This window comes from Magnolia sinica, chromosome 14 (assembly GCF_029962835.1).
Source record: "Magnolia sinica isolate HGM2019 chromosome 14, MsV1, whole genome shotgun sequence".
NCBI lineage: Eukaryota > Viridiplantae > Streptophyta > Magnoliopsida > Magnoliales > Magnoliaceae > Magnolia > Magnolia sinica.
The window spans coordinates 19163811-19188922 of NC_080586.1; the positions used below are offsets into that span (position 1 = coordinate 19163811).

Genomic DNA, 25112 nt, shown 5'->3' on the forward strand with positions numbered 1-25112 from the left:
CAAAGTATTATAAAAAAGCTATAACGTATAAAAATGGACAAATCATAAAAGCAATGCAAACAGAAATATTTAATGGAAGACATTATTTTCATCTTTAATAAGGTCTATGACTCTCAGAGTGGATTGGTCTGTATTTCTTTGGCAAGATTATTTGTATACCATGTGGTATTGTGGCATTTATACTATACCCATGTGATGTGAGTGCATGATAATGTAGACATATTTCCATCCTCCTTTTCTTCTTAAACACCTACGTGAATCTTATGATTTTTTATGGTGGAACATGCCAACATTAACTGGATCCTTTGTTGCTTTGGTACATAGGCTATGGGAATGGAGACGCGGTACACTACTTTCTCCAGGACATGTTACGCTAGGGGTTGGATCGTGTGGGTCACTCCCAACACCAAAAAAACACCCAAAAAAAAAAGAAGTGCAATATATTTATATATACAAAGTGTTGTAATTTATATATGGAATAATGGATTATTATTATAGATCCTGCATGCATGAATCAAAGAATAAATCTCTACAGTCTCAATATGAATCAGCACTTTTCATAATTTCAATATTAATTTACATTATGACTTAATCAATAATAAGAGTACAATCATAACTCCAGACCACTGAAAATAGCAATCCAGATCGTGAAAGACCCATAATTGGGATCACATGATTCGGAAACACAAAGTATATTGGGGTTGACAATCTATATAGCATTTAAATTCCCATCATTCAAGTTCCTATCAATTTGCAATAAAATACATTGTTGTGATTGTTTTAAGGTTAGCTTTATCCCATGGATTTGAGGTAGACAAAATGGGTCATCAGTAACACATTGCAATAACCAGATCCCTCAAGGAAACTGGAGTATCCATGTTAGATACCCAGATGCTCAGATAAGGGATTCCCCTTCCCAAATCTAAGGCCCAAAATCTACTAAACTTTGATTTCTAGAGTTGTTAATTATTTGGTGAATTTGGAGTGCATCAAACCAATTGGGGAATAAATTCAAATTGTGATAGTGCAAGGGAAGTAATTTAAGAAAGGGGTACCAATAATCACTTTACTCGATACCATATCCATACCTAAGTAATGCAAGTAACACGTGATGATGAATTGCTTTTGAATGTATAAATGCTACAAATGTTGTAGTTTAGTGCAACAAAGAAATGTCACAATTGACTGGAACTTGATGTGCAATGTTTGAATGTAAATGACTTTATTGTACTTTTTCTTACGACTGACGTCAGTTTTCCTTTTACTATTTTTCTAGGAAATCAGACACAAAATTTGTAATTCAATTCAATTCTCACCTAGTCCCTTATGATTAACAGTCCAATTCATTTTTTAGAACATTATTTGTGTCCATTTATAGCATATGAACACACTTTTATTATCTTTCTTTGAAGAGATTTGTGACTTATTTCGATTCTCACCCAGTCATCCCTTATGATTTACAGTCCTATCCAATTTTTTTAATATCGTCTGTGACCATTTTATAGCATACGATCACATGTAATTACCTCAATGATACAGGGCACATGGACTAGGTATGTTATGGAAAAGGTTCAAAACCCAAACCCGTGTCACTGATATTTAGGTTTTCGATTTGCCCTAGTAAATATAGGTAAGTAGGTAATAATGACTTCTTGGAAGTTTTTGAATGGGATGGAAATCGGTGAGCATTTCCACCTTGAAAACCAGTCTCTAAAGGGTGTCGTCGAGTTTGACTTTAATTTGTGGGCCCCACCATGGATGTATGTGTCTTATCCACACCATCCAGTTTACCAGCACATTTTAGGGTATGAGCCCAAAAATTAGGCAGATCCAAAGCTCAAATGGACCACACCACAAGAAACAACGGCCCTAAAGACGTCCATTGTTGAATGTTTCCTTCGTTAGGCCAACATTGATGTTTATTTGTCATCCAACCTGCTCATAAGGTCACACAGACACGGATAAAGGAAAAAACACAAATATCAGCTTGATCCAGAACTTCTGTGGCCTCCAAGAAGTTTTCAACGGTAGGCGTACAATTTCCACTGTTTCCTGTGGTGTGGTCCACTTGAGCTTTGGATCTACCTCATTTTTCAGCTCAGGCCCTAAAATGGATTGGTGGAAGGAATGGATGGTGTGGATAAGTCACATACATTGCATTTCCACCTGTGTTTAGAGACAATACGTTCAAATAACCTGCCTGTCAACATCATGTTGGGACGGGTGCAGGAATTACAAATGTAAACACTGGTTATCCATTTACGGTGAATTACAGGTGGGGAATTAAAAAATCAAACAGCCCCTTAGGGATATGATGCTTTGATTGAAAGGGTCCAATAAACATTTAAATTAAGCATGAAGTGCATTGACTGATACAAGATTAAATTCATACATGAAGGAAGAAATTAAGTTCGGCATCTACCAAAATTTCGAAAAAAAAACTCACATTCATTTCTACATCAACAACAGGCTCGACAACAAACTCTGATACCCTTGAATACCAAGCTGGATCTTCTTCCTATATAAAGAAATAAAACAGGAAATAATAAGCTGATTATAGTATCATTATAAATGCGAACAATATAAACAGAACTCTATCCTCACCTCCAAGATTTTCACAAAGAGGCGCATTGCTTCTGTTGAAGCCATGTTTCCAAGTCCATGCCAACTGTGGGAATAACAAGTATCATAGATGAGAAAAGATGAGATAGGAAAAACTACAAAGATAACAACCAGACACCGATAAAATAGATGCTGAATGCTATAATCAGGAAATAAAAATTAATTGACAGTCTTTGATGGAAATCAAGAGAAACAAATCTTCAAAGATATTGCATGAAAAGATTCAAGAATGCAGCTCAATAAAGGAATAAATGGCCATAAAAAGTAATAATATTGTTTCTCAAGCTGAAAATTCATTTGGCAAATATTCAAGCATGTTGTTCTCACCAAAACGACGAAATGTAACCAAAAATTGACCTCAGAGAACAAATAGTTGGCCAAATTAAGCCTTCTGGCATAGAGATTAGTCAACACGCCTAAAAGGGAATGGGTCCACCCTTGTCCCAGCTTCTTGGGTTCAATGTACTGATCCTGTTTTGCACAATCATTCCTATATATGAGGACACCTACATGATGGGAAAAATCTGGAAATTCAAAGTTTTCGGCTGGTTAGGAGGGAAGAAGAAAGTCCTGACTGTTGACAACTTAAGGAAGAGGGCCATGATAATAACCAACATTTGTCTCTGCTGCACGGCTGATGAGGAATTGGCGGATCACCTGTTCGTTCGCTGTCCATTCATTGTTCAAGTGTGGTCGGCTATTCTCAGCTCCTTCAATATAGCGTGGTGTTTCCCTTCCTCTTCTAACGGTCTGATTAAAGCTTGGAATTAGGGAATCAGAAGACGATAATGGGGAGAATGTGTCTGTTGGCAGTCTGGTGGTCAGTTTGGGAAGAAAGAAACCGGAGATGTTTTATAAGGACCTCTAAATCATCAGGTTCAACAATTCTGAGAGCCCAACATTACTTAGCAGACTGGGGTCTCGTTTATCCCAATCCTTAGACTGTTTTGGTTTTTTTCTTTGGAGGTTGTTTCTCCCACTATCTCAGAGGGAGTTCTCCTCTTTCTCTTGTATTTTGATCCTTTTAATATAACTTCGTCACTTTATATATATATATATATATATATATATATATATATATATATATAGAGAGAGAGAGAGAGAGAGAGAGAGAGAGAGAGAGAGAGAGACACACACACACAACTAGTTGGACAATTTAAATTGGTCCAACTAGCTGTGCATTAAATATAAAAAAACACATATTTGTTCACATATAATGCCTCCTCACGAGAGTACATGGTATTAACTTTTATATAGGTACGATGGAAATACATGTTACTTATCTAGTCCATTTATCAAATAAGTCGTATTAATTTAATTTTATCTGTAAAAAATTATTCAACGATCCTAATTCACTTAAGCCACACATGCAAATTGAATCGGAATGGTTGGAATGAATTTCTAACCATCCACTTTTCTTGTAGAATAAGATTATACTATTAATTACATAAAAATAATAATTTTATATGCTTCACATGTTCATAAGGGACCATAACCGTTTAATGAACCGGATTTGTTACACATGTGGTACATTGCTGGGATAAATCACAAGAGTTCACCTTCTCTAAATGTCATTTTATTTTAAAATAAATTTTCTCATCATCCTCTCTCTCTTCATTCAGTCCCTATCTCCTTTACCGACGCTCTCTCTCCCTATGTTATTGGAAACGGAAACCCAAAGCCTTCGGCTGTAACTGAAAGCTAGTTGGGGCCCACCACGATGTTTGTGATAAATCTATCCAGCTCATCAATTTTACTATATCATGTTACAATTTGGACCAACAATGATATAGATCCAAACCTCGAGTGGGCCGCACGAAAGGAAAAGGTGAGGATTGAACTTCCACCATTGAAACATTCAAACAGCTACATAAGTGTTGGATCATGCTAATGTTTTTATAATTTCAGTTCATCCCAGCAGGAATGACCTCATAAATGATATGGATGGCATATATACATCATGGTGGATGGCATATATATCATCAGTACCACCTATACTTCCGTTCCTGAAGGTGTTCCACATGTGTGGTTACATTCCCAGGAAACTTTTAAGTTCAACTGGTTGGAATAAACGTTACGCCCATCATATGATAACTTATAAAGTATGATGTTTATATCAAATCCAGTCCTTTCAATATTTTGGCCCCATAATTTGGATAGTATTTTTAAATAATCATTAATATATACACATCAAATGACCCACACCCTTTAAAATAACATCTAAACAGTGATAAATAGAAAATAAGTTCTGACCCATCAATGATGAATATTACGTTTTTAAAAGGTGATTCTTATGATGTAAAATCTATCAAACGGTTTTGATTTTATATATACATGAAAAGTTTGGCGTTGTGACTAGTTTGACCTTAGCTTCTAGTCCAGGCTCCTGTAGTTGAGACCTTCTAACAAAGTTTTCATTTGGCTTTCCGGTATCGGTACCGGTTGGTGCTAGTCGGTCGTGATGTTTATATACCATCTATACCATTCATGAGGTCCTTCCTACTTAGGATGAATTGAAATTACAAAAAAGTTAACCTAATCAAGAACTACCGTGGCCTCATGAATGTTTCACGGTAAACGTTCAATCCTTACCTTTACTTGTGTGACCTACTTGAGTTTTCGAGCTAACTTATTTTTTGACCCATGTCCTAACTTATCTTATAGAAATTGATAAACGGCTTAGATTTATCACAAAAATCACAGAAGGCCCACCTACCTTTTGGAGGCAATTCCCCAATTTCCAATAGAATAGGGAAAGAGATTATTAAATAAGGAGAGAGAAGTTATTAAATGAAGCCCCAGAGGAGAAGCAAGTTTGTTTTCAAAGAAAATGAGATAATTGGACATGTCATACACGTGCGATGTATTTATACAATGAACCACACGTGTAAGAAATCTGGTCCGTTAATCAGGTAGGTTACCTTGTAAGTACATAAATAATATAAAATGTTATTTTTTTGTAATCAATAGTAGGATATTCTTTTATAAGAAAAATGGGATGTTAAAAATTCATTCCATCTGTCCGAATTCAACTAGCATGTGTGGCTCTTATGATGAGATTCATTTATTAATTTTTTAAACATAAAATTTAATTAGTGAACTTTATTTGATGAACAAACTCGATCTATGACATGTATTCTCACCGTACTTATGTAATACTAGATGTCATGTACACATGAATAAAGAAAAATATTTTTTTATATTTAATGCACAGCTAGTTGGACCAATTTGAATGGTCCAACTAGTTGTGTGTGAGCTTCTCATATATATATATATATATATATATATATGACCTTATCCTCAGTAAGCAATGAAGACTTTGAATCACTCCTAATAATCTAGATCCAAGTCCTATTAGGTATTCTCTCATCCTCCTTTAGGCATTATCCACTTCAAAAACTAATCAACCTTTCCTCTGATGTGGATACCAGAAGCAAATCCAGGTAACCGAATCTTTAGAGGGTGACTAGAATTTGGTACAACTTTACGGTGGAGAGTCCACTCACTGACAAAAGTCAAGAAGTTGAGAATCCACTCACTAGAAAAGAAATTCCATATTTAAGAGTACTCTGAAAACTAACTATACTTTATGGCCTTCCTTTTCATCTAGTAGAAATTATAATCAAACTCAACAACTAATAAAAGAACATAAATATGCTCAACCTAGGACTTCTTTGTTTAACAAGCCAACCCAACTAAGACTTTAACTTGTGTAACATGTCAAACAAACTAGGATATAAAATGTTAACCATGCCAAGATTATTGCAACTTTATTGTATTTTGTTGTATCAGCTACTAAATCCTTAATGCAACATGCTGTTGAAAGTGATTGCATATCTGCTGCAGTGCATTGTTCCCGCTGGCTGAAAGGAACTCATCCTTGAGTTTGAAACAGTGTCAGCCGTTGATATTGATGTGCCAACATGGCTAGTCTTCTGTTTCTTTGGTGGAAGCTGATGACAAAGTCCTCCATGTCAACTAGGCATATCATTGATCAGGTCATGCTCTCACTTTATCTTGCATCCTCTAGCACGTGCCTTCTCTTGAGAGTTGAGAGATCTCATTTCTCAGCGACAGTTGCACCATCAAGCACCCACACCACTGTCACACTCAAATTAGTCAGTCACCATCTTCAACATTCTCTTAAATCACAGCAATGACCTTTGTTCTATTGCGTTGCTATGAGGATCATCTTCCGTTGTTTTTTTTTCCTGTCAATTTGGGCATCGACCTCTTGGTCGATCCATTGACAGGTTCGTCAATCACGCCATTTGGGGATTTACCAGACAATTCAAAGATGGATTCATTGTGCTTGTCATTGTGAATCATGCCACTCTCTTCACAAACTGTCTCCCTCGGATTATCTAATTCAACAGATTGAGATTCAATATGACCTTTTCTTTTGTTTTGACACATGACATCCATGCATTCTTGGTTTAATATGCATATTTCTTGTAAGTCTTCTTTGAATTTCCTTATCTCTCTGCACTTCTCACTTATTCTATCTAACCGCTTCAATCGGCGGTGTAACCTTTTTGCTACTAGTCAATGTCTCTTTATTACCATTGCACTGTGATGGATTTTCACAATAAGGAGTGGAATATCCATAAGGACCTTCATGGTAATCAAAGGAAGATAGGGATTGGCATGATAACGATAGGAAGATGGAGTGGATGGTTGTAATAGGTATGTGAATGCAGATAGAAATTGAGAAGTGTAAGAATGAAAGCTTCTAATAGACATCTTAACAAGAATAAGCAGTTGGAAAGACAAGACTTCAGGGACAAGTTTATGTGCAATTAAGGGCTGGTTCAACGTGTAGGCTTTGTGTAGTTTAGGGGCTGTGATAGGTTGCAAAGATAGCTGCAATAAGACAATTTTCACTTTTCAGCTAGGAACAGGGGCTGCGAGTGGAGTGAGATGAAAGGACACATTTCAGGACAACGTGCAGGATTAAGGACTCAAAAGTAAACGGATATGTGAGTAGGGAAAGGAACTAGGTATGGACTAGAAGCAGACTGAGAAATGTTTAAAGGACAGGCTGTGGAACTAGGGACCAACTAAAGTTAAAAAGGGACAGGTTTACATGAGTCATTTAGGAGCAGTTTGGGGAAATTTTGGTTCAGATTTGGCTCAAATTTATGCACATTGGGCTGGTTAAAAGCTGGAAGATTTGGTGTTCAGGACTGTGCATGTGCTGTTGTTGGGTTTAGGAGTAAAAGCTACACAGAAAAACCAAATTCACTGCAGGTAACATGCAGAGTAAAGGAAAAGGAAAAAATATGCAGAAAATCTGCACAAAAAAAAAAAAAAAGACAATCAAATTAACAAGTTCCAGCGTATCGGAACTTGCTTTGAAACCAATTCATGCAAATACTGGAAGCAAACCAGGCCACCCGAACCCTCGGAAGTGACAAAATTTGCTGCAGGAATTTTACTACTGGAAAAGGAAAATCCATATTTAAGAATACTCTAAGAACTTGCCATACTCTATGCCCTTCCTGTTTATTTATAGACCTAGTACACAACAACCCTTATTACGCTAAACTACTTCTAAAAGAACATAATTAGATTGAACCTAAGACTTTAATAACTTGTGTAACAAGCCAGCCCAACTAAGGTTTCAAAAACTTGTGTGACAAGTCAAGCCAACTAGGACAATTACTGAGCAAACCTGTTGATCAAGCTAGGATTATTGATGCTATACTATATTATTAATACGGCAGTATTGTAGCACGATATAATAGCTGACACATCTCTGCTGTAGTGCGCCACCCTATGGGGGCCATCTCTAGATTTAATAGCATCTGGCAGAACCACCTCAAACACTTCTCCAATTTATTTCCTATTGGAGATTTTCTTAGGCTGCTTCAGATGACATCATTTTTTGTTCTTCCTCCTAGTCTTCCACACATCCATCGTCTAATAAAATGTTATTCAAGGGTCTTGTTACAAAAAATTGTAACGGACGCATGGAGTGAGTTTTCAGTCCTTTTCTTTAGTCAGAGAAGTTGGTTAGGAGCTCAACTTTTAAATGCTGGGAATAGATTAAATCATGGGCTAAAGTTTGAATATAGTTGAAGGTTTCAAGTTTTCTCAAGCATAATTCAGAACGTGGATGCTGGCAAGGGGAAAGTTGCATTGATTTGATTCTTTGAGAATTATGAGATTTTTGACAATGTCGCTGCAGTGTTCTTTTTTTTTTTTTTTTTTGAAAGGCAGAAGTGTTCTTGTTGTGTGTGAAGTAGTTCATGGATTCTGCGGGATCTTGCATTCTTGTATGTGAGTCATAGTTATTAGTTGGGCTCATTAAAACCACTCATTATTTCTGATGTAGTTGAATATGTTTTTGCTGAAAATCTTTCTGAACTGCTTTTTTACTTCATTTACTATTGCAGCTTAAGTTTCTAGAGGGACATCTAGATGAAAGATTAAAAACTTTGAAAGGATGAATGAAAGGATACAAAGAAGAAAATGAAGAAAATAGGGAAAATGGAAATTAAAAAAAACCATGAATAATCTCTCATGTCTCCCCCTTTTTTATTAGAAATGTCTTATCATACGAAAATGACATGAATACCCTCACATACATGTACACATACTAACTTATACACTCAAAATACCCTTACAGCTCAACACTCCCCCTAAAGTTGGTGCAAAAATATCTATCATGCCCAACTTAAAGTTTTAAACAACCTAACTTCTTTTTTTTTTTGAAAAAATGACAGATTTTATTGCATAGAGGCCGAAGCCTAAAGAATTACACCCAAACAAAAGGAAAATAAATAAATAAATAAATAGGAACAGCTAGAACTCAGCCCAATTTTTTTCAAACTGGTCAGCCCCAATGATTTTTGCTTCACTCGTCCATTCCTTCAACAGCCCCTGGGCCATTTTGCATACCTCCAAAACTGACTTTTTCCAGCTTCGAAAGCACCAACTGTTTCTTTCCATCCACAGCACCCATATTCCTACGGGTAAACAGAGACACCATATTTTCTTCCCTATCTCACCACCACCCCCACCATGCCAGGATGAAAATAAAACTTCTATAGAACCCGTCATTACCCATCGAAAACTGAGGTTAACAACAAACTCATCCCAAATCTTTGTCGCAAAGACGCAATGAATGAAGAAATGATTCACCGATTTTTCAGCTTTGTAAGATAGAAGACACACATTCGGGAGAATCATCCCCCTCTTGCGTAGATTGTCCACCGTGAGCACCTTGCTATTACCTACAAGCCAGGTCAATGCAGCTAAATTGTCCAACCTAGCTTTGCAAACTCCTTTAGTAAGAATGTCCGCCAATTGAAGTCGTGTAAAAATGTACGGAGTACAAACTAGTCCAGCCCGCAGCTCCTCCTTTACAAAATGTTAGTCTATCTTGATGTGCTTAATGCGATCATGCTAGACGGGATTGTGAGCAATACTTATGGCAGCCTTCTTGTCACGGTACATACACAGAACCCAGAGTGTAGTATCCCAACTCCGATAACAAAGATAGAAGCCATAATAGCTCACCTACACCATGAGCTATGGATCCGAATTCTGCTTCTGCACTAGAACTTGCCACAACAGCCTGTTTCTTACTCCTCGAAGTGACTGAGTTCCCCCCAATTAAAGAGCAATACCCAAAAGTTGATCGTTTATAGTAACTGAACCAGCCCAATATGATTTAGTGTAGGCTCAACCCTTAGGTGACCTGATGCAAGACACATGATTTAATGCTAAGGTACAACGTGGAGATTATGAAAGAGTCTATAAAGTAATTCAATTAACAAAAGATGCTAACCCACCAAGTAATTAAGAGTAAAGAATAGGAAATAAAATATGATTTAACTTAAATCGCATGCCCGTATGCTAAGAAATCACATAAATTAATTAAAACTAGGCCTGATGGAAGGATAAAACTTCCAATTTAGCATAGGCACGTTCCGCACTCAAGGGACATATTTGTAGGTTTTATGATTAGGGTTAGGAAGGAAAAAATCTGAAATTTGAAAAAATAGGGTTCATGAGAACTGCGAATTTTGGAATTAGGGTTTTTAGAAATTATGAAAAATAGGAAATTGGGGGATCTATGGTTTAGGGTAGGGTGATGGGTGGGGAATCAATGGGTTTTGATGGGGGAAGCAAGGGGAAATCAAATGATTGAACGGTTGTCCATATGGTCAATTTAGGGGCTCACACGTGTGGGTCGTTGCCTAGGGTTTTTGGGTCTTCAATAATTGATTTTGGTTGGGATTGAAGTTGGATGGTGAAAAGTTGAAGAAAAAGATGATTTGAATGGTCTTGGATAGGAATGAAAGAAGAGAGATGGAGTTTTTTGGAAAAATACCTCTTTGGATAGAAAGGAAGAGAGAAGGAAGATAATAGTAGGAAGCCTCGCACCTCCGTTGAATGGGGAATGAAATCACACCACACCCAAGCTCCAAATCATATGAAGAAGAGAAAAAATAGCCTTCTTTTTTTTTTCTTAAAAATAATAGCATCAGGGCTTCACACACTCATCTTTCTCTTTTATAGTCTCAGAAAAGACCTTTTACAAAAAGACGCTCTCAAATAATATTCTCAACAAAAATACGCTTAATAAATTAAAAGTTGTTCCTAACTCCCTAATCTCAACACAAATATAAGGTATACTAAAAATAATAAGCATGTAAACAATCTAAACAACTAAACTATTTCGTGGCCCATGGGGGTCCACGATCAAGATGTTTGATGATGATGATCCAACTGTCCGATCATCATGTCCACCCAATCCAACGGTCCGATGTATCCATCAAGCTCCTATATGCAGCTCACGTTCATCTTCCCAGTGTGAGGTCTTCAAAGAAGTACAAACATGCACGTGGGGTCTTCAACATGGCTAGGAATGTGAATTGGGCCAAGTGGGCCCCATGTAATGGTCGTCTAGCCATAAGGAGACTGGCTCAACCGTCCTCTGGTATGGTGCTCGGATGTCCTCATCATGACCATGTCTAGTAAACAAAATTCCTCTTCCAGGAGATGATTTCAGATATGTAAGAATCTGATGAGATGCGTCCATGTGTGTTGTCCGTGGATTATGCATGAACTAACTAATAACACTAACAATATCTAGTTGAGTAAAAGACAAGTAAATTAGTCGACCTACTAACCACTGAAACCGCCCTACATCAACTAATTGTTGACCATCCTCATCATGCAATCTATAATTATGTTCAATTGGAGTATCTGTTGGCTTTGCTCCAAGGTTACCAGTCCCTTTCAAAAGGTCTAGGACATACTTTCTTTAAGAGATAAAGATGCGCCGCTTTGAACATGCCACCTCTATCTCGAGAAAAAACTTTAGGTTGCCCAAATCCTTCATCTCAAACTCCTTTCCAAGGTACCTCTTGAGTTTTTGAATCTCTTCATCATCATCCCCAATTACCACTATATCATCTCTACATAAACAAGGAGAGCCACTGACTTCCCCCAAGATCGTCTAATGAATAAAGTATGATCTACTTTACTCGATGTCTAGCCAACCCTTTTTATTGCATTACTGAAGCGCTCAAACCATGCTTTAGGTGACTGTTTGAAACCATACAAGGCCTTCTTCAGCTTGCAAACCTTTCCATCCATGGGTATTCAGATGCAAAAAACCTAGAGGTATCTTCATGAATACCTCCTCCAAATCACCATAAAGAAAGGCATGCTTCACATCTAACTGATAAAGTGGCCATGCCAAATTTGCAACCATAGACAAGAGTACTCATATAGAGTTCATATGTGCCACCGGTGCAAAAGTCTCCTGATAGTCAATACCGAATGTTTGCGTATAGCCTTTGGCAACTACATAGGCCTTATATCTAACCACAGATCCATCTGCTTTGTATTTCATGGTGTACGCCAACTTACACCCCCACCGGATGCTTCCCTCTAGGAAGGTCTACCAAGTCCCACGTCCCATTCTTTTCTAGAGCTTTCATCCTCCTCATACATAGCAACTTTTCACGGCAGTTTGGACAAAGCATCTGAAACACTAGCAAGAAGAGAAACAGAGGAAATAGAAACTAAGAAAGAACGATAAGATAGTGAAAGAGACTGATAAGAAATAAACTCTATCATGGGATGTTGAGTACAAGAACATTAACCTTTCCAAACAGCAATAGGAAGATTGAGATCATCAGTACTTTCAACCACATGAATAGGATTAGGAGAAGATGTGATAATAAGAGTAATAGTAGTACCCGCGTTCAAGGACTTTCCTGCGTGTTTGGTCTTCCTTTGGCTTCCATCTTGTGTAAACTTGTAACTCTTTAAGCGGTGCACTCATATCTTGTAGCTAATAGTACCAGTAGAATTTGTATCCTATAAGCTAATAGTACCACTATAGTAAAAAATATATATATTATGGTGCATGAACATGAAGAAACAACGGGTCGCTCCTCTCTTCACCAACGCTCTCCTCCTGAAGAAGGGCAACGCGAGAAGCGAAGAAAGAAATAGACTCATGAAATGTAACATCCATGGACACAAGACGACGCTGAGAAGCAGGATGATAGCACTGATATCCCTTTTGAGAGGCAAAGTACCCAAGGAAGACACACTTGCGAGCCTTCGGATCAAGTTTAGTGCATGATTGTTTATGAATATGGGCAAAACACATGCAAACAAAGACTCTAGGAGGGATTGGAAATAATGAATGATAATAGATAAGGACCTGAACGGGAGATTTAAAGCAAAGAACACGAGAATGCATGCGATTTACGAACGAGGAAAACTGCAATGAGAAAAGCATCAAACCAAAAAGTCTTTGGGACATTCATACCAAATAACAATGCTCTTGTCACTTCTAGGAGGCGATGGTTCTTTTGCTCTACCACTCCATTTTGTTCTAGTGTACCAACACAAGTGGTCTAATGTCCAATCCCATGATCACATGTATATCACTTGAGAGCATTCAGATCAAGTTTAGTGTATGATTGTTTGTGAATATGGACAAAATACATGCAACCAAAAACTCAATAAGGGATTGAAAATAACGAATGACCAGGGATAAGGACCTCAAAAGGAGATTTAAAGCCAAGAACACAAGAAGACGTGATTTATGAGGAGAGCAGCAATGAGAAAAGCATCAGACCAAAAAGTCTTTGGAACGTTCATACCAAATAACAATGCTCCTGTCACTTCCAGGAGGTGACATTTCTTTCACTCTGCCCCTCCATTTTGTTATGGCGTACCAGCACAAGTAGTCTAACATTCAATCTCATTATCACGCAAATATTATTTAAGTCTAGAATAAATACACCCCCCCTCCCCCGGGTCATTAGAACCAAGAATTTTGATATGAGAATCAAATTGAGTACAAATCATCTTATGAAAATTTCTTAAGATGGAAAAAAACTTCTTTAGATTTCATAAGATAAACCCATGTGCTACGGGTGCAATCATCAACAAAAGAAACAAAATACCGATAACCAGTAAAAGAAGTAGTGGGAGAGGGTCCCCAAACATTAGAATGAACAATAGAAAAAGGAGCAATGCTTTTATTAAGACCCAACAGAAAAGAAATACGAGTGTTTTGCAAGTTCATACACTTCACATTATAACTCAACAGAACTGGAACTAAATAACTCGGGAAACATTTTTTTTTCAAATACGAAAAGGATAAATGTTCCAAATGTAAGTGCTAACAAAACAGCTCGTCTTGATTGCTACTACTGGAACTACTATTAGCATTGCATGATTGATGTGCCCTAGGCTGAGCTGACGAAGTCTCAAGAAGGTATAAGCCATTAGATTCCCGGCCACTCCCAATCATCCTCCTCAAATGTAGATCCCAGAACACACGATGAGTGGGGGAAAAAAAAAAAAAAAGGTTACGCTACAATTCAAGGATTTTGTGATACTGCAAATGGATAACAAGTTAGAGGCGAGATTTGGTACATATAACACAGAAGAAAGGGGAAATTTGGGATAAAGAGAGACATTTCCCTTTCCGGCAATAAAAGAAAGTGAACCATTAGAACTTTAATTTTTTCTTTTCTAGAACAAATAGAGTAAGTAAAAAATAAAAAATAAAAGACAAACCAAACCTATCACGTGATTTGAGGCACCGGAATCAATGATCCAAGATGAAGAAGTGGAGAAAAAATGTATCGGTGTGGAATGCACACGCACGTATGCTTGTGTGTGCATAACCTGAGGTAGACGGATTTTCCAACTGTGATACTTTATAGCGCAGGCGCTCCAACTCATCTTCTGATATGCAAACCATCCTAGGTGAGGGATTAGCCCCCAGAGGGGTTTCAATAGGAGTAAACTGTGAGCTAGGAGTGGTAATGCCAGTGGATGTGGACCCTTCTATAGTAGACGTTGTGTTGGCTACAGATGTACCCCTCTTACGATTGTATCAGGGTGGTTGACCTATACTTTCCCAACAATGCTCTTTGTCATGCCTGGTCTTTCCACAGTGTGTGCACTTCAAATCATTTTTCTCCTTAGTAGGCTTCTTATCAACTCCCTTATATGCATCTATGGAAACCAGCACTCAATGCAAGGGCTGATTTCTCTAGAGTCACATTATTATACTATTGTGCTGAAGCTAACCTACTCTCCTTACTCTGAATGTGTGCATATACCTGACTCAAAGAGGGCAACTGATCTTGTCCAACTAACTGTACTCTGATCAATTCGAATTCCAGATTCATACCAGCCAGAAAATCAATAATGTGATTCCTCTCTACCTTCTTCTTATACATCAAAGAATCTTCAGTGCAATAGTTCAAATGAATCATAGAAATCCAAGTATCCAACTCTTCCTAGATACGCCTCAAGTTGCAAAGTAGGTTGCCAAAGTTTTCTCCCTCAGTCGAAGATGAGCAACGTCTTATCGTAGTTTACAAATCTGAGCAAAGTTTTGCACCTAAGAATAACTTTGGACTAGAGTATCCCAAATATCTTTGGCAGTCTTCAGAAACATAAACCCGTTACTCACATTCGTCTCCCATAGAATTGACCAAAAAAGGCCATAATCAACAAATTATCTGCTTCCCTCTTATTATAAGAGGGATCAATGATTGTTGGTTCCTTTGTTTTTCCTGTCAGATATCCAAGTTTACTTCTTCCCCCAATAAATATATTCACAGCCTGTGACCATTGTACATAATTAGGGCCACTTAACTTCACCATCATCATTTGCGTTCCTAAATTATCTAGGGATGAACGTCCAGTGGAATATAAATTAACCTCAGTATTACTGTTGTTCGACATCCTTGTAGATGACCAACGTCAATTCCAACTGACAAAAAAAGGTTTCTTTATCTCAAACGATGCTTCCAGGCTCTTCTCGGGCTTAGGTACGCACCAATTGGCCTCCACAAATTACTCCGGAAGACAGCTAAGGAGTGTTTACACAACCAGATACTTCAAAAAAACTGTCAAATTAATGTAGAAGTAAAGCAGATAGGAATCTAATATGTTTCATACACTAACAAAAAACCCTAGGTGATGTCAATCTCTAAGGTAGAAAAATTGTGATGTCTCTCTCCACAATGATCTGATCAATGTGAGACCACTTCCAATCAACTCCAATAAAAAAAAAAACCGATCCAAACAATACTAACCTTGATTCTGAAAATCACCACATAGGATCGCAGCCATCTAATTTGTTCTGAAACCCATGTTTTTCATTTTTATTTTTTTAGTGGAACACCTTGAAACACCATCAAATGGCTTCAAAAAAATCTGGAAAAAAAAAAGAAGCCAAAAAACTATAATAAATCAAAATGATCCGGGCAGTAGTAATTTTGTTCCAATCTAACAACCCTGATCACACGGTTACTGATGTCAGCAGTACGGTCAGATGACGTCAACACAAACGGACAACGCTTCGAGTCACCTTTGATCCTCCTATGTTAAACCCTTATAATGATCTTGATTTTCTAATACCAAGATGAAAGATTAAAAACTTTGAAAGGATGAATGGAAAGATAAAAAGAAGAAGAAAATGAAGAGAATGGGGAAAATGAAAAAACGTGAATACTCTCTCACAACTCCCCCATATTTTATTAGAAATGACTTACAACAAGAAAATGATATAAATACCCTTACACACATGTACACATACTAACTTAAACAAATACACCCAAAATACTAAGAAAATGACATGTGTACACATACTAACTTAAACAAAAACACCCAAAATACCCTTACAACTCAACACATCTATCTCTTTGGAAGCTACTAGGCTCCATCCCCACACTAACCAACACGTGGGGAGAGAAAGGAAGGAGAGACCCATCCTTGCATTTGCATAGTTTAGAAAACATGTGGAAGTCGATCAACTAGCTGTATTAGAAGAAACAACAAGGCATCAACAACAATAAAAGGCTTTTCAAGTGTAAAGGACACCCAATCCAGTGCCACCTCAACCTAGCTGCCAACATCAAAGACGTAGTTAACATCCATATAAAGCTTTCCTTGTATATCTGTTGTAATCTTTACATATTCAATACAATACAATCACCAATGTGTGCATTTTTACACAATTCAAAATACATCTTGTTCATGGTATCAGAGATTTAACAATCTCTTCACGAGTTTTTTTTTTCATCGATCCCTTCATGGCATCCACCCCAATCAACAATGGCTCTCAATTAGCAACCATCTCTTCTCACCCAGTTGTCTCTCACTACTATGACCAATCTCTCCATTGGCCAATACCAATGTTGCTCCCCAACTTCTGTTGAAACTCAACCAATGTAATTACATGTTATGGCATGCACAATTCTTGCATCTGTTGCGTGGTCACAAACTGTTAGGGTATGTACATGGCACCCATCCGGCTTCGCCTCACTTCCTTTCCTCGGGTATGCCTTCCACCTCCGACTTGAATCCCACTTTCGATCGGTGGGAATGACAAGATTGATTAATCCTCAACTGGATCATTTCTTCTTTCACTGAGGGTGTTCTTGCGCATGTCGTCAGTGCGGCTTGAACAACGCTTGCATGAACTTCGCTCCTACGTCTCGCACCTAGGTTATGCATTTGAAGGACCTTCTTTCTACAGTTAAGAAAGGTTCTTCCACAATAACAAATTATCTACAATTTGTTCACTATATCGATGTCTCCCTAGGCTATTGACAAACCGGTTAGTGAGGAGGACCTTGTCATCGTCATTCTGTGTGGTCTTGGTCTTGACTATCGTGACTTTGCAACCTCTGGTCAGGCGGTCACACACATGTTGATCCCGTCTCCTTCGATGATCTCTGCGACTTACTCCTTTGTTGGGAGACCTATTTGGCCAATTTTAATGATCAAGTTGATCTACCCATCCACTCTGCACATGCAGCATCTCGCACCTCTGTTGAGTACTCAACTCATCCCCAGAACAACAAACACAACAACAATTGTGGCAATCGTCGCCATCGGAATTGAAATCGCTCACCATCCTCCACACAAACTCGTCCCATTCGATCTCCTTTTACCAATCAACATCAACCTACATGTTACATCTGCTCTCAAGATGGCCACTCTGTTGCTCATTGCCCGGAGTGTTTTAATCACGCCTTTTTTAGTGTCCATTCCTCTTATGCTGCGAATTCTCAAAATTCATAGTTACTTGGCTATGGCTCGAACAATCATTTGACTGCAAATATGTCAAATTTAGCTATTCATTCTGAGTATTTTGGGCCTGATCAAATCGTGGTTGGTGATAGCCAAGGTTTGGATATCTCTATCATTGGGTCCTCTCATTTTGTTTCTTAGAATAATGCTTTCTTGATGCAAGATATTTCCTACTGTTTATTAAATGTCAATCAATTTACTGAGATAACCATGCTATTTTTGAGTTCATCCTTCTCATTTTCTTGTTAAGGATCAAGGGACAGTGGTGGTTCTTCTATGTGGCCCGAGTGGAAATGGACTGTACCATCTTGACTTCGATGATTTAGTAAGGAATAAAGAACGAGTTCGGTCTACTTTGGTTTGAGAGCACATCTCTATAGATGGTCTGCATCAACGTCTTGGTCACCCCTCATTACGGATAGTCAAACATGTTCTCTCTAGCTTTGCCTTACCCTTTTGCTAATAAGGTGGATGTGGCATGTGATGCATGCTGATATTCCAAAAGCCATTGTCTACCTTTTACACCTTTAGATTCATTGAGTGATGCACCTCTAGATCTCATTCATTCAGTAGTATAGAGACCCGCCCCATTTCCTTCTATTGATGGATTTAGAATCTACATGTTATTCATGGATGATTTCAGTAAATATTGTTGGATATTTCCTATTGCACGCAAATCTGATGTTCTCAATGTTTTTGCTCGCTTCAAAATTTTGGTAGAGACATACTTCGGTAGACGGATTAAGGCACTCCAATCAGATGGAGGGGGTAAGTTTACCAAGCTCTCCCCATTCTTGGCTAAAAAAGGCATTACCCAACGTATTTCATGTACCCACACGCAGAACAAAATGGTGCAGCTGAGCGCAAGCACAAATACATAGTCAAAACCAGGCTTGCCATGCTTACTCATGCTCATCTTTCCACCGTCTTTTGGTCCTTTGCTTTTCAAAAGGCGGTTTACTTGATCAACCGATTGCCAAGCTCGATCCTTGGAAATATATGTCATCTTACAAAATTGTTTGGGTCCTCACTAGTGTACTCCTCCCTGGACGTGTTTGGGTGTTTATGCTATTCCTGGTTACGGCCTTATGCTAAACATGAACTTGATCATCGCTCTAAACCTTGTTGCTTGGTTTCTCAACCGTTCACAAATGGTTCAAATGCTTTGATCCCTCCTCTAGAAAGATATACATCTCTCGGCATGTTTATTTTGATGAGAAGGTGTTTCCATTTGTAGGTGCTATTGGGCCCATAACGATGCACTCTTCATTTGCAACCAATGAGAGGAATACTTCTTTACCTCTTCTGATTGTATTGTGGCACGTGTCGCCCTCCTCATCCTCTGATCATTCTCGCGTTACTATAGTAACACCAGTCATTGTACCAGGCCCATATTGACCAACTTCAACTATGAGCCCAGTTGCCCCCACGCTACAGCCCTAGCAATCTGGCCCACCTGTAGTTAACCTCTCCAAGGCCCCATCTCAAGATCTTATTCAGTTAGTTAGCCCACCTATAGCTGCCCCATTAACAATTACTCCTCAACCAAACACGGTTCCCAACCAGCCTAATCTAAGTTCTTTTGAGGTGTCTCCAACTATTGATGCAAGGCCCACTCATGACCTGGTTGCAAATTTGTTAGGCCCACAACTTGATGGTTGATACTTCTAAAGCTACTATACCCAATCCAGCATGTGCTCCACCATAACACACTCATTCCATGCTCATTCGATCACTTATGGGTACTCTCAAGCTGCCACGATTTACCCTCACTGCTAAACATCCTATACTTGATCCAATCTTACCTATGTGTTACTCTCAAGCTGCGCAACATCTCAAATGGCGTACTGCTATGCAAGAAGAATTTAATGCTCTTGTCCATAATGGTACATGGGTCTTGGTTCCATCTTGCTCCGCTCAAAATATAATGGGTTGCAAATGGTACTCGGATGCTGACTGGGCTGGCTGTCTTGAAGACCGCAAGTCCACAGGTGGTTATGCTATTTTCCTTGGTCCCAATTTGTTGTCTTGGAGCTCTCACAAACAATGCACAGCCCCACATTCCTCAACGGAAGCCAAGTATCAGACCATCGCAACATCAGCGGCTGAGATTACCTAGGTTCAATCACTACTTCAAGAGCTGGGAATTTCTCTACATCAGCTGCCATTGATCTGATGCGATAATATTGGCGCCACCTATATGACAGGCAATCCAACATTTCGCTCATGGACAAAGCATATCGAAATTGATTTTCACTTCACCCATGACAAGGTGTTGTCCAAGAATCCTGTGGTTCGTTATGTGTCAACCATTGATCAATTGACTGATCTGTTAACAAATGGGTTATCTCGTCAACAGTTTGTGTTATTTAGATCCAAGATCAACGTTTATGATGAAACACATCTCTTGCAGGGGCATTTAAAGGATACCCAATCCAGTGCCACCTTAACCCAGCTTTCAACAGCAAATATGTAGTTAATATCCACATAAAGCTTTCCTTGTATTTCTATTGTAAATCTTTATATATTCAATACAATAGAATCATCAATGCATGCGTTTTTACACAAGTCAAAATACATCTTTTTCATCAGGAAATCTCAAACAAGTTCCCTAGCAATATTCAAGCCAGTTGACTCAGACTTTCTTTTTTTTTTTTTTCAATAATTAGTTGACTCACATGTCTCTCAAGCTAGATTCAGAAACTGTCACCACATCAGAATTTTCTCATTATGATAGACAAGCGTCCATTATTCTTAGCTACAAAATAGACGATTTCTGAAAGTTCGTCCGATTCTACTCCATCCTACACAGTTTCAAGTTATCAACTGAAAAAAGTAAAAGAAAAACCTACAAAACCAATCCCTATTCTTGTTATGTGAATTCTAGCTATGTACATGCATTGCATTATTCCAAAATTTGAACGGCCTACCTTGTCCATTTGCTGTGCTCAACAGGATTCCATGCCCGGGGTTTCGGAATAGTGCAAGGTCCTACTGTTGCCTACAACCACATACAAAAGCATCAGACGCCATTCCAATCAAACGAAAATTAAAAAAATAAAAATTAATGACCTCTCCGAATCCTCTCCGCGAGACAAATGTCTCAATATTTCCACTAAATCACCCCAAATCGACATCCCCAATTGCCCCAGCATCACAACATTGCACCAAATCATCCCAATTAGACATGCAATCGAAAATTTTCACCACATTTCGAGCAAAAACCACAAAGTCAGACATCAGGGCTCCCCGATCTACATTCCCTCCCTGAATATCGCAATTTCCAAACCCAGATCTACCGCAATTTCTAGAAAATCAGCCAGAAATCCAAAACCTCGTGATCTCATCCAAAAACGCCGCAAAAAGAACCTAGAAAAAGCAAATTTACGAGAAAGAAAACCAGATCCGGCGAGACATTAAACAAAAAACACAGAAATTTTACATGCTTACTTGCTGATACAATCCATAGAGCAGGAGCGCCACATCGTTCTGGAATTTCGAGATCGCGCCCTTGGAAGAGTTCGGAGATCCGCCGAATCCAGCGTAGGAAGCCGCGGCGTAGAATCTCTCTGGATATGCGAGGCCAGAGCTTGTCCTCGCCATTTCTTGCATATGAGAGGGGAAAAATCAGATCTCAGATGAATGGAAGGGTATTTTATAGGGGCGGGATTGCGTACGGACACGTTGTAATGGGTTTTTGCGGGCGTTGTTTTTCTTTCCCGGGCAATGAAGTTGAGGTGCTCGACGACGATATAAAACTGCGCAGGGTGCGTAGTGCGCTCGACGTGAGCAACGATGATTTTCAAGGGGGAGTTGCCCTTGCGCTTACGTGGGAAGGAGAAAAGCTTGGGAGCCATTGGTGATGGACGTGTATTGCGTCCTACCCCCGCCCGTCTCTAGCCCCGAACGGGCAGTTCTGTAGGCCGGCCCACCGTGATGTATCTGTTTATCCAAGCCGTTCAACCCTTTCCTCATATCATTTTAACATATAAAGCCAAAAATGAGGCAGACCCAACGCTCAAATGGACCTCACCACCGATGACTCTTGCATTTAATGCATCCATGCTTATTATTTGGTGTGGTCCATTTGAGCGTTGGATTTGCATCATTTTTGTGGTCATGCCTTAAAATGATCTCAGAAATGGGATGAACGGCTTGGATAAACAGATACATCACGGTGGGCCGACCCACAGAGCTGCCCGTTCAGGGCTAGAGACGTGCGGGGGTAGGACGCAATCCGCGTCCGAGATGGGCCATCCTGCTGGGAGTGGATCAGGTGTTCCCCGGGTAACACCGTAGTGGGTGTTTCTCTGACCGTGGGGTCCATCTTGATCTGTGAATTATATATCCACGCCATCCATTAGTTTTCCAGCTCATTTAAGGGCACGATCCCAAAAAATGAAGTAGACCCAGTTCTCAAGTGGACCACAGCATAGGAAATATTGGTCATTGACCATTAAAAGCTTCTTGCGGGCCACAAAAAATTTGAATCAAGATGATATTTGTGTTTTCTTACCAACAGGTTGGATGGGAAATAAATAATACGGTGGGCCCTAGAAAATTTTTAATGGTAAGTATTTAATAACCACTATTTCCTGTGATGTGGTCCACTTAAGATTTAAATTTACCTCATTTTTTGAAAAATGACATGATGGCCTAAAAACATGTAAGAGATGATAGACGGCGTTGATATACAGAAAAAGTATATCTCTGCGCCAGGACTTCACGAGCTGAGACCATTAAAACCACCTCGATGGTGAAATCTTTGGTAAACGAGCCACGTAGAAAAGTTACACGGGATAGGACGCGGATTGCGTTCTACCCCCGCGTCTTTAACCACGAACGGGCAGTTCTGTGGGCAGACCCACCGTGATCCATCTGTTTATCTACGCCGTCCATCCCTCCTCTCGGAATATTTTTAATGTATAAGTACAAAAATTAGGAAGATCCAACGCTCAAGCAGACCACATGAGAAATGACTCCTGCATTTAATTCTCTCCAAACTTATCATTTGGTGTGGTCCACTTGAGCGTTGGATCTTGATGTAGAGAAGGGTTGTAGACAGTTTCATGGCCAAGATGGAGCAAAAAAGGCCCAATCAACATCATAAGTGATTTGGACCGTTGGACTTTAAATTGGGTGTATTTCACAATCCGAAATAAGTAATCGATGGTAAAATATATGATTTTGGGATAGAACAAGCTACTTTATACATTTTTTTGTCAAAAACCTTACACACTAATATCTCGCAAGTTGTATTTGCAAAATACCACTAGATCAACGATTGTTTCCCTATTTTAATTTCGTTATTACTATAAATAGTAAGTTTTAGTTTGATTATAACTCTTCATCCATTAGGCTATAGAAGTTGCGCCCAACCACGAAAAGTACTTGGAATAATTAGAACAACTTGGTGAAGCTTACTAATTAGAATAATTAGTAAGCCAAATAAGACGCTTACTATTTTTTGCCGAAAATCTTGTGCACTGGTGCACTGGTAGACATCACGACCGTTTATAAATAGTAAGTTTACTATTTATAGTAAGTTACGAATTCCAAGAGTTTTAGTTATAGTTTGACTCTGATTTCTCTCATATTGCTTATTATTCCTATTTAAAAGGGTTGTGAACTCGTTTAATTCATTGATCGATCAATTTTGAATTTTATAGAATTTATTTTATATTTTTCTTGTTCTTATCCTCGTGGATTCAAGGAGCCTCTGTGAGGAGTTCAAAGAATTTTCGTAGATTCAAAACAGTTATCCCCTTAAGGAAGACGATGCTCAACCTCACATGCTTCCCTGCGTCAAATTGGTATCAGAGCGAGGCTTTTTCTCAGATCCATGGCTTATAAAGATGGGTCGGGCAACAATCCTGTGGACGGTGCTCCATAGGATCATCTTTTGGCAGCTTTTGAAGCAACACAACGAGAAAATCAGCAAGTCATGCAAAGGCTGCAGGCTTCCATTGCTTTCATGACGAAGGTTATAGGGTAACTCCGTGTTTCTGATAGTAATCCTTCACCACTAATTGTTGAGACTCATAATCGTCCTAATCGCATAATAGTGCCAGCAATGCATTCAAGGATCATTCTTTAGGAAGGGGGATCCAGCGAGGAGGAGATCGACGACATAATCCTCTAATATTCTGGACAAGGCGTGTCACACCCCGAACTGTTCAATACTTGCGTATTAAAAGTTCTCGAGTGTTACCATGAAATTTAACTTATTATGTACCTGTGTATAATACCAATCTAACTATCATAACCTTACATCTATTCTTCAACACGAATCTGACTGTTAAAAATAATCTTCATTCATAGATCAAGCTATCTGACCATTGATTTTAAGATAGGATTATCATATACCTAAATATTCTCACTTGTCTATCATAGCTAACTGCTCAGTCAAATATACACTGCTAGATAGAGACAGTTAACCGTCCACTTTGATTTTGGACCACTGGATCGTAGTTAACTGGCTACTTTATCTCTATATCTGCTCGTACATACTTCAAGTTGATATTCTAATCCATTCATCTTATTCATTACATATGAATATGCTTAACCCACCATCAGAATTATAATCCAAGAAACTTACATATGTGAACAAGATATTCGAATCTAACAATACACATGTCCTACTCCCAATCACTCCAAAAACCTACCTTGTGTTCTTTCATTTACAAAACTGGTCGTACATATACCTATATACACTGTTAGAGTACCAACCATCAAGTTTTCCTATTTTAAACACGTCATCTGACCATTTATTGTGTGGTTTGATATATGTACATTCCCTAATTTATTTGGTGAATAACTCTTTATTCATAATGATCTAGATATAAGTCATTTTGTAAGAATTACTTAGAAACGTGCACATAACTATGTAG

At 38.6% G+C, this 25112-nt stretch overlaps 1 protein-coding gene across 2 annotated transcripts in view; it reads right to left on the bottom strand.

Annotated features, from left to right (window-relative positions):
- LOC131224820 (acyl-CoA-binding domain-containing protein 4-like) overlaps positions 1–22030 on the bottom strand; it is a 32174-nt gene extending 10144 nt beyond the window's left edge. The window contains exons 1-4 of one of the 2 annotated variants that reach the window (XM_058220224.1): positions 21673–22030; positions 21153–21223; positions 2605–2668; positions 2447–2518 (exon numbers count right to left, since the gene is read on the bottom strand). In XM_058220224.1, coding sequence (XP_058076207.1) covers positions 2447–2518; positions 2605–2668; positions 21153–21223; positions 21673–21834 — 369 coding nt within the window. In that variant the 5' untranslated portion in view covers positions 21835–22030. The remainder of the gene's footprint in view (positions 1–2446; positions 2519–2604; positions 2669–21152; positions 21224–21672) is intronic. The other variant, XM_058220225.1, reaches the window with a different exon arrangement.
- Between the last annotated feature and the right edge of the window lie 3082 nt (positions 22031–25112).